This window comes from Strongylocentrotus purpuratus, unplaced genomic scaffold, assembly GCF_000002235.5.
Source record: "Strongylocentrotus purpuratus isolate Spur 01 unplaced genomic scaffold, Spur_5.0 spur5_scaffold_2, whole genome shotgun sequence".
Lineage (NCBI taxonomy): Eukaryota > Metazoa > Echinodermata > Echinoidea > Camarodonta > Strongylocentrotidae > Strongylocentrotus > Strongylocentrotus purpuratus.
In genome coordinates this window covers 29,827,702-29,839,172 of record NW_022145605.1, presented here as the reverse complement: position 1 = coordinate 29,839,172, position 11,471 = coordinate 29,827,702, and the positions used below count along the sequence as shown (strand labels likewise).

At 38.3% G+C, this 11,471-nt stretch overlaps 2 protein-coding genes across 2 annotated transcripts; one reads left to right on the top strand and one right to left on the bottom strand.

Moving 5' to 3' along the window:
- The first annotated feature begins 4,194 nt into the window (after nucleotides 1–4,194).
- Nucleotides 4,195–5,628, top strand: LOC764263 (G-protein coupled receptor moody-like). The gene has a single exon (XM_001200513.1). The coding sequence runs from the start codon at nucleotides 4,195–4,197 to the stop codon at nucleotides 5,626–5,628; it is 1,434 nt and encodes a 477-aa protein (XP_001200513.1).
- A 3,540-nt stretch (nucleotides 5,629–9,168) lies between these two features.
- Nucleotides 9,169–10,400, bottom strand: LOC115926546 (large neutral amino acids transporter small subunit 4-like). Its single transcript, XM_030991339.1, has 2 exons — nucleotides 10,222–10,400; nucleotides 9,169–9,354 (listed from the first exon to the last, which is right to left on the bottom strand). Exons 1-2 carry the CDS (start codon nucleotides 10,357–10,359, stop codon nucleotides 9,211–9,213), a joined length of 282 nt encoding a protein of 93 aa, XP_030847199.1. The 5' UTR covers nucleotides 10,360–10,400; the 3' UTR covers nucleotides 9,169–9,210.
- Between the last annotated feature and the right edge of the window lie 1,071 nt (nucleotides 10,401–11,471).

Sequence of the window (11,471 nt, the reverse complement as noted above, 5' to 3'; positions counted from 1 at the left end):
CTTTGGGCCTTATGGGAAAAGCGCGGTATAAGTAATAATAATAATAATACGGTTATATTGTGCGTGTGTGTGTGAAAGAGGTGTGTGCGTGCGTGTGTATAGGGGTGTGTCGTGTGTGTCTTTGTATGTGTGTTGATGCGTGATAGCTGGAGAGGTGTTCCGGCGTGGAAGTGCCTGGATGGACGAGATCAATAACAAAACAAAACAAGCTTTTTAAACTGCACTGCCTTTCCCCCAGTTTTTATCTTATTCTTTTAATGCAACCTTTCTTAAAATTGTGATGATTTTTGTCTGTATTTATATATTTATGTACATGTATAGCACCGTTAAATGTCCGAAGACAAATTTTATGTATTTTTTACATGACAATAAATTATCTTGAATCTTGAATCTTGAATCTTTATAAATATTTGATGGAAATTAACGAAACAACAATTAACATAAAAGTTTTGTTTTTGTTGTCCTCTTAGCGAGGTGTTTTATTTCACATATTTCACATTTCATACATATTTACATCAATTTACATTTTAATATAATACAAATAGACAAAAGTAATTAAATAAATAGTTATAACCTTAACATTTCTTAAAAAATTGCTATGTGTTTCGTCAATAAAAAACTTTGTTTATTTGCTATGTAATATCGTAGTTTTAATTTGAAATTAATGAACAGACTTTTACTATTGTACTCTTTACCATCACACCGAAGTTTAATATACATTATGTATATTATGTATTGTCCTAAAATTAACATGAAGTTTATCACAGAGTTTCCATTTTTCCATTAAAATAACCTATAACTAATGCTTTTTCATTAATATTTATTTGTTCATAAAAAATATGATATAAGTTTTCAATAATTTTCCAAAAAATTCTAACTTTATTACATTTTAACAAGACATGAACAGTAGTTTCTGTTTCTTTACATATATCACAATGGTCATTTTCCATTATACGCCATCTGCATAAATTATGTTTTGATGGAAATATATTATGCAATATTTTAAAATTAACTTGCTTTATCCTAGTATTTCCTATTTGTTGAAATTCAAAATTGTATACTTTCTGCCAATTAAAAGAAACGGGTAAGTTCAAGTAATATTCCCAGTAACGTGTAACGTTTGGTTTTTGAAGTTTTTGTTTCAGAAGGGATGAATAATAAAGTTTCGTCTTGAAACTAGATATATCAACGAAATCTCTATTGTCTAGATCTATTAGAAATAAATCATTGTTAAAATCATTCCATAAATTGGGGGTAAAAATAATTATTCCACCATTATGACCTGATTAGGACCAACAGTGTGTATATATATATATATATATATACAGGGCGTATCATAATAAAGGATATTGAAGTTTAATGACGATTTATATGAAAACTACTGAATTCATAATCAAGCATTTTATGTCTGTTGTAAAGGACAGAATGTCCTCTTGTTAATGACACCCCGATCATACTACTACTGTCACAGTTGACTGAATAACAAAGCATTGCTGTCCACCTTGTGAAAGGTGCACTGTGACAAGTTAGCATTCACAGATAAATTCTAAAGATTAGTGCTTGTGTCAGCCCAGACATATTGAAATGCTGAACAATGAGTGGATTATGTGTCTAATACCCCATTCACAGTGGCCTCAAACACCGCGACAGCAGCGGGACTGTCCCGCTGCTGTCGCGGTGTTGTCTTCAGTGTGAAGGCTCGGACCCGTTATAAACTATCGCGGGATAACACCGCCTCGCGATAACGCCGCGACAAACTATCGCTAGGTTCGCCTAGCTACAGCAGCGGGACAGTCCCGCTGCTGTCGCGGTGTTTACTCAGTGTGAAGGCTCTCCGCTATAACACCGCGACAAACACGTGTGATTTGTTTACTTACCTATCACTGACCTCTTTTCTCCAGCAATGGGGAACATAAAGTGAAATAGAAATAAAGTAACCAGTGGATTCAAATTGATTTTATTATTATGTAGATATTATAATTATCCAAATAAAAATATTTCACACTTCAAAAAATTAAAATATTCTGACTGGAAGCAATAAAAATGCTAGTTTTTTAAAAAGTAATATGATCGAGGATACAAAAAGCAACTTGACATGTTTACCTTTTACAATCGAAAACCCCGCGCTGAAGTATTTCCGGTCATATCGGGGTCACTCGCGGGTCATGAGCCATGCATACACGTGTTTGTTACGGAGGTAATAAAAATCACCCGCTGCAGCGTGAATGGGTACATGATATTTATCCCGCTGCTGCAGCGGGATAACTTTTCTACTGTGAATGCATTTGTAGCGGTGTTATGGCGGTGTCGCCGCTCCGCTACAACGCCGCTACAAATTTCAAAACCACTGTGAATGGGGTATTAGAAGGAAATGTTATCAAACTTGGCACAGTGCACCTTTCACATGGTGGACAGCAATGCTTTGTTATTCAGTCAACTGTGACAGTAGTAGTATGATCGGGGTGTCATTAACAAGAGGACATTCTGTCCTTTACAACAGACATAAAATGCTTGATTATGAAATCAGTAGTTTTCATATAAATCGTCATTAAACTTCAATATCCTTTATTATGATACGCCCTGTATATACCCCTTACCTTCAGGAAACTACCCTCGAGAGAAAACCGGATAGTATACAGTCTTCACCATGCAGAGTCCTTCTAGGACATCTGTCGATCCAAGACTATATACTCAAGTTGGTACGTAATCTTTTGTTGTGTTTTCCTAAGTGCATAGATAATTGTCCAGGAGTTAATTAGTGTAATTTTCCGGGGTACATCATTTTTTCGGGGGTGGAAGGCCAGGTATTTCTTTTTTAATTTTTTTTTTAAATCCCAAAACAAAATAAAACAGTGTGATATCAGAAAGATAATAATGAAAGCTACGACAACCTTGTTTTGGAGAAGAAATATAGACACTTATTCATAAAAGGAAAAATCTTTTGTTCGTCGGATTATATAAATATTTATATTTTTAAATTAAGAGTTTGTGCCAGCTTGTTTAGCCATAATATGAACACAGGGAAATGAAGGCAGATGCACAGAAACTACCAAGATTAAATATCATTTAATGTCTATCCTGCCGTGTACCAAAGTTTAATCCTGTGAAGATTGATTCGCTTGAAGTCGGGTTGGCTTCCCTAAGTTACTAATTAAAACACAACGAAAGGGAAAGTAAACAACTCTGTCATGTGTGTTATCCTATATTAGAATAAATATTGCAAGTCAGCGGTGAACACCAACAGTCGAGTTTTATAAGTTAAAGCTTATAGCTTACTGTGTTGGCTATTTGGATAATCACGACTTTAGACATTAAAGGTATAGACCAGTATTGGAAACGCCCCCTCTCAAAAAATGAAATGGAAGCTCTTATTACCAATTATGTGAAAGAATATGTTTTGACTAATACGTGATGATAAAAATTGTAGCGGGAAACCGCCTACTAATTAATGTATTTGGTAAACTATTATATCTATCCGGACTGGATAGTAGAGGATTATGTTATAGTTTGATCTTAATTAAGGGTATCTTCTTTTATCCTTTTTGTTTACAGACCATGATCATTGTTAAAGTCTACTGATCGACTGACATAAATAGCCAGATCTTATTTATGATCACGGTATTCAAGAGTGACAATAATAGGTGGGGTGCAGGGCAATATAAAAAAAGTAGTCCCATATACATCATTCTGTGTATACAGTGCTTGTAACTTTACCAAGACTGGGCCAAATTTCGTATCATTTTGATGATTCCAACACCTTGCAGTACACACCAATACATGCTAGATGATCAACCTTTTCTGATCGATTCCACAACGTTTCTTTCACAATGCAATCGCATGACCAGAACTGGTCTATACCTTTAACCTTTCGTCGTTATTTTTTGTTGTTGCTAGGGGTCGATGATTCGTGAGTTTAGTATCGGACTTTCGCTTTCAGTAAAAGAGCAACTCATAGTTCATGACTTTGCAGACTGGAGATTATTGATAAATCGTTTCTTTTTGGAAGCAGGTTCATTAATTTCTGTTTCACTGACAAGCATAATGACTTACATCAATAGCGGGTATTTTCGTTGCAACCTAATTCCGACACCGAACAATCTCAAGTAGAAATTAAGAGGCTAAGCTTTCGTCAAGTAATTGCACCGGTGTTTCTTATCGACTGTGTAACTAGTACTGAATATTAAACTTGAAAATATGGACGACTTTTCATCCGTCACCACTAGCAGCACCAATGATGACTTCGTGTTTGAAAGCTACCCCCAGCGAATCGTCATCGCCTCCATTCTCTGTCTCGTCACCGTCGTCGGCATCATTGGGAATAGCCACGTCGTGCTCGCCGTGCTCCTCTGCCAAAAGTTGAGATCTTCCACCAACTGGCTGGTGGTCAACCTCGGTATGGCCGACCTCGTCACCTGTCTCTTCCTTCCCTTCAACGTGGTGGCGATGCTGAGTAAGAATGGATGGCCCATCGCCGAATGGATCTGCGTAATGACCGGAGGCGTCACGCTGACCTGCCTGGGAACCAGCATCATCAGCCTTGCTCTGATCGCTCACAATAGGTGGGTCCTCCTCACCAGGCCTCGATACACATTCTACAGTATCTACTCCAGGCGCAACATTGTTGCCATGGTGATATTATCATGGATGTACCCATTATTGCTTGTCATAGTCCCACCGATGGCAGGACTCGGGAAGTTGGGATATTCAGAAAACTACAAGACGTGTCACCAGGATACCTCCTTGTCCAACTCGAACTACTACAGCCTCATAGCAGCGGTAGGCGTCATCGTCCCGGCATCTATCATCATCGTTATCATGTACGTGCTCATCTACCGAACCGTTTCGAGTCATAACAAAGCTTTGGGGAAAAGATTGGCCGAGTCGAGGGAAGCCGAGACTTTTAGTTTTGACCGAACCAGTCTTGATATGAGCACGAGCAGGACAGAATCCCGGGATCGGCAGAGGAGTGTAATCACGGATGGCTCGAGAGCAACTTCTGGAGTTGGTATGCGACCTACACTTCCAAACAGCCGAAACTTGGAGGATGCACCTACCTTGACAGGTCCGGTCAACCTTGCACCATCGAATGACGAGGGTGATGAGAGTCAACATAACATTTCGCATGTTCCAGAGACAACTAGGCCTAATAAAGTCTTTGAACGTGGAGTGCTTGTCCTGGGTGAAATAGAGCTGTCTAATGTGAATTCTCAAGCTGAGAATAGAGTATCAATAAACGACCATCGCGTTAGCCAGGAGAATCTTGAAAACTCGTCGACATCATCCAATCCCAGAAGGGAGGCTCCCAAGACATTCACTCCTTGCGCCAAGGGCCCGAAAAGCGCGCCAAAGATTTCGCGCCACCATATCAACGTCACCAAACGTCTTTCCTTGGTGGTGCTTTCTTTCTTCATCTGTTTCCTCCCATACGAGATCTGCGTGATGGTGCCTACCAGTCACCCAGCTGTTCCTTGGGCAATCCTTCTGTTCGTCTTCAACACGTGTATCAACCCCATCATTTATGCGGGAACTATGCCGATGTTTCGGGAGGTAATGGGATGCATAGCACGGTGCAGGTTCCAGAGCATACCGGAGCCCGTCCAATGTGTACGGTTCTGCCGTGGACCTTAATTCTTTAATGTTAATGTAATTTTTTGTCAAACAAATCGATAATTAACCAAAGTAACCTAGAGATTTCAATAATTTTCGTTTTCTATTATAACATATTTATGATTAAATATTTTTTTGAAATATTATATTCAAATGATTACTTAAATAATAATTCGATCGAACTTGACATCAGTCTGTAGTTATTTCATTAAGTGTGTGCCTTTTCCTGTTCTTTGATTATAAAATGTGGGTAATGTTTTTGTTTTATTATTTTGAATTCGACTTGAATATAAGACAAGTTCAGTTTTTCATACTATGTAGTCAATGAATTCCATCCGTCCATTGTAATTCCAAGCTATTACGTTCCGGGCATAATTTGTTTTCATAATGGATTTTCCCTATAAATTTAGTTTAACGAAAGCGATTTATATTTGTTTTTATTTATATTTACTCTGTTTTTATTGATTTACCCCTCCGATCTTAGTTATACATCTCACATTCTACTCCGTCTCCCCTGTATACATTCCCCTCACCCTCTCCCTTGCTCTCTCTTGCTCTACATCACTCTCTCTCTCTCTCTCTCTCTCCCTCCACATTCTCGTTATTTGTTACCTCAATTTCTATCTCTACTCACCTCTCCCTCTTTCTTCGTTCTTTCAGATCATTTAAGTCATAAATGTCAAAAATAGGAGTAAATTCAAATTAGGCCTAATAAAATTCATTATTTTATTCTTAGAAAATATAGTGAATTGATTTGGTAAAGCTATTTAGAAAAGGTAACGATGTCATGCACATTTTCCCACGTATATTTCAATTGGATCAGGTCGGAATAAGGGAACTATTGCTTACATTTGAAAATACGAATATTAAATCTGAAAAGTTTGAATGACTATATTATTCAAATTCTCCTAAAAAAAGTTTATACCATCTGATGATTCTATGAACAAAACAAAACAAAAATCATATTTTATTTCTGCACGTAACAGATAGCCTGTACGGTATATATGCACGATGTTATGGCATAGTCTACTTAGTTCATCTATCAAAAACAACCTTTGGTCCTAGAATGAATCTTACGAAAATCCTTTTTGTTTGTGATTTGATCACGCACTTAAATCAAGTGAAATGTACTTAATTTCTCGAACATTATTGAGTAGCATTAACATCAACATAGTATGTAAATAAATAGAAAATGATTTAGCAGCGTTGCGTCTACATTCTCTTTTTAACACAAAGTTAATCAACCTCTTCAAAGCACTATAAATGAATATTAATATCTATATTTAAAACGGCTAACTTTCGAGCTCATCACAAAAAAAAAGGTTATTCAATAAATGGCATTTGAAATATCAATGATGTACACATTAAGAAGAAGAATCAATTTGTTTACTACAGTCAACTTTGATAAACAACACTGCATGGTCTTTGCCTTTAAAGAAATATTTAATAATACGGCATTATGTGATAATCGGCACTGTTGTAAGCCCTTTGCTAAACAATAACCACAGGCTCTTCTTATCAGTTTAGTTTCCACATTCCTCTTTCCATTCCTTCACATTTCTCCATTTTGTTTAACCATTAATGTCATAATCTTCTCTTTCAATCTTATCATTCTCTTTCTAGGGGTCTGCTTCCTCTTTCATTTTCAGCCTATTGATACCTGTTCTATTTTTTCTTTCCCATTTCCTTTTCCCCTTTTCCCTGTTTAGTATTATTGCTTAACGTCACATCTCTACAAACTTTTCATCTCCTCTTATGTAGCTTTAATGAAATAACTTAAAAATAAATGCAGACACCGCCAGTCAGTGACGCAGTCCTGTGTCGGGCAAATGGCGCAGCAAGTACAACGGGCATTAGTCGAATAAAAACATAGGTTCTAGGACACCTACCTCCTGGACATCCACCCCCCAGAAAACCACCCCAGTCAACTACCCCTAGGACGACTACCCACGGAACTACTACCCCCGGACAACTACCCCCAGACAACTACCCTCGGACAACTACCCCCGGACAACTACCCCCTAGGACAAGTATCTCCAGGACCAGGACAACTACCTAGGGTAGTTGTCCGGGGGTAGTTGTCCGGGGGGTAGTTGTCCTAGAGGATGGTTGTCGTAGGGGATAGTTGTCTGGGGGGTACTTGTCCGGAGGGTAGTTGTCCTGGGGTACTTGTCCTAGGGTAGTTGTCCGGGTGGTAGTTGTCCTAGGGGTAGTTGTCCTGGGGGTAGTCGTCCTAGAGGGTGATTGCCCTAGGGGGTAGTTGCCCTAGGGGTAGTTGACTGGGGGTAGTTATCCGGGGGTGGATGTCCAAGGTGTAGGTGTCCGGATACGAAAAACATAGACATAATTATAGTTTGTTCAAACTAGATGAAACTTATACGAAAATCGTGTAAAGACAGAATCATCGTATATATAGCGAAAGGAGCTTACAGGCTAGATAACAACATGCGTATAAAGAAACTGGTTTTTAAGAGGTCAGTTGATGATGAGCGCGTGGTCACGATAAGCCCCGCCAAGTTTTACGATTTTCGTACGATACGACGTTCAGACAACAACGGGAAGCTGATTCTTTATCGAGTTTTCGTACACTTTAGCAGCGGGTTACACTTTAGAAGCGGCTAACACTTCAGCAGCAGGCTACATTTTAACAGGAGGTTACAACTTTTAGTAGCAGTTTACACTTTAGCAGCAGAATACACTAATCTTAGCAGCAGTTTACACTTCAGCAGCAGATCACACTTTAGCAGCAGTTTACAATTTAACCAGTAGCGGATCTAACAAGTAGTATCTTTTATAAAATGACATCCTCTTTCACATAATTACACAATTTAAGGAACCAATATTGGATGATACTCCTTGAGAAGCTGTTGTAAGCAGAAAGGAGCCAGTTTCGTTAACCGACATTCAGACTACAGAATCGTAATCACTCATCGTATAGCCATACGATGAATTTCGGTAGCCTGAACGCAAGGAGAGACATAACGGATATACCAGGGCGATCAAGTTAAAGATAAACTCCAGTACTGGTAAAAAAATAAAAATAATTCTCACAGAATCAAACGAAACTTACACTGAATGTTCAAGATTACAAATAAATGACATGTGCCGAACAATTTTGGAAGAAAATGTATACTGGCTGAGTAATGAGCATAGAAAGACAAGGAAATCAAGGTAGTACTAGCCCCGACACCATGTGTGTTGTCCCATATATAGCTTTCTATGTGAGTGCTTGTTACTTTACCAAGACTCGGTCAAATTTATTATGATTTTGGTGACTCCAGAAACTTGCAGTGCACACCAATACTTACATGCTACATGATCAACTGTTTCTGATCCTTCCACACCTTTTCTTTCACAATGCAATCGCATTACCAGTACTAAAGTTTATCTTTAACCTTGCCAGTTTAGCTGTATGATAGCTGCCATCGGGATTATCTCTACAAGTAAAGGATGTTCGTTCCTTGATGGGAGTCGAACCCTAAACCCTTGGATTGAGGGTCAAGTAAATGAACCACTATACCATAAAATCTTTAGTAAGTTGTCAGTGTGGTGTCGGTCTCGTTGGTGCAACCGGGGTCTTAGTCGAATAAAACGGGGCAAGGGTTAAACAGCAGTGCCGTTTGTAGTCGGGTTTTCTTCTGGTCTTCTCGTTTCCATGTATCGCTTCTCGCGGTTATTCCCGTAGACATAGATGTAGATAGGATACACCAGACCGACCACGTTGAGAATCATCATCCCAAAGATCACCTGGAAGGAAAGTAATAATTTAATAACAAAATGACAGATGATATCAAATCTATAGAGCGCATTGATTGTGCAAATAATATTCTACCGCACTGCAAGATCCTCTGATGTGCTTTACTTACTTTATGGACAACGGACAGTTAAGTGAAAAGATGTGCTTTATATAGGGATCTTAGAATTTACATCAAAAGTAATACGGGAGTTTACAGATAGCACATGGTACAAATGACCCCAAATATCCACAGATCTTTTACACATAGAGAAGTTCCACTTTGAGCATATTAGAATAATAACTGCCAAAGTCCTAGATGTGCTTCATGAATACCTTTTGTTTGTCCTCTTGAAAAGAATACTTCCACCTGCGTATCATAGAATGTACCGTTGGTGCATAAATGAATAATGTTACATAACTTTCATGAGCGCATATCCAGTATTCATCTCTGTGGGTTTTAACTTTTTGGTACAAATGACCTTTATCTGCCCATGCGCAGATTGTTTCTGTAAACTCCCTTATTACGAATGGTGCAAGCGGATACGTCGGTTGCAAAACAATAAGATACGTCACAGAGTTGACAATTTGTGTTTGATTGATCGTATCTTCAAAAGTTCAAAACTTTCTTATTTTTAATCAGTTTTTGCTCAAACTTTCACTGACCTGTTACTCTCATGTTTCTGCTTCTATTAAAAAAAACTTAATATCAGGGTGAGCTTCCCTTTCAGCAGGAAACAATCTCTCTTTGACTATCCTCGGGCACTAGTCGGTGGTATTTATTACTTCCCTTGTCTCTGTATTTTATTTTTTGTTTAACTCTGCCTGGAAATGAAATAACTAAATAAAATAATAAATATTATAGATATATTCCATCTTACCCATCGGGGATCACCGCCTAATGATTCCTGGATGACGATGAAGAGAGGATACTGTGTGAGGGAAACTAGACCAGCTATAAAGTTTGCAACTCCAAACACAGTCGGATAAAATTGCATGGGAAAACTATTCAGAAACATAAATGAATAAAAGAAAATGTACAATGTTAAAAGTGATGTTGAAGTCCAAGGTCGAATTCATAGATTTTCAAATAAGTAGACATATAGATTTAATGATGCTTACACAAAAAACTTAAGGAGCACAAAAGTCCAATCGTTCTTTAATTATTGATAAAATGAGAATAAACAGAAATTGTCAAGGCATCTGGTTATAGGATAGGACGTTGGGGGGGGGGGTTCTAACTTTCGAAATCGCCCCTTTGCCCTTCTCAATTTCTTTATTTCTTCCTTCTCTCTTTCTTTCTTTCTTTCTTCTCTCTCTCTCTCTCTCTCTCTCTTGCTTTTCCCTCTATCTCTCTCCTTCGACCCCCTGTCTTTTTGTTCATTTTTGCCGTTCGATGGGCCGGGGAGGGGAGGACGCGTCCACCAGCCCCTCCCCCCTCTCTCTCACTAGGCCTTGTTACATCTCTCATAATTTCTATCAAAGATCGATAACAAGTTGAAACCTACGGTAGCATCTACTACCTATAAACTTACCTTATTGGTACTATGGCTGCAGATGCAGAATAAAACATAGCTCTGACAGCAGTCAGTGCTACGAAGGTACCGAACTGTGCGGGGAGGTTAGGGATCATCAGTAACAAAGACATAACTATGGCTGTACCCGAAGCCAGGGCCACTGGTAGCCAGCTATCTCGCAAGTCCGCATATGGTCCTTTTGTGTTATCTGCATTTTAAAAAGAAGAGATAAACACAGTTTGACATGTTTGAGAAGTTAATTATTATGGAAAAAACACTTAAAGAGAAGGTTGAGTTCTGGGAAGAGGTGAACAATAATTTGTGAACGTTTTCGTTGTATTATGCAAGGGTGGAAGAACATCAAATAAAAAAAAATGTTCCCTGAAAAGCATGGCTCTTTAAATATCTTAATATTATAAATATAGCATGAACCATCATAAAACTCGGGAATATATTTTTATGTCACATGTTCGTGTAGTCCCATATAAATTTTACAGTGCTTGCAAAGCTACCATGACTCGGCCAAATTTCCTATCATTTTAATGATTCCAGAACCTTGCAGTACACACCAATACTTTTATGATCATCCTTTTCTGATCGATTCCACAACATGA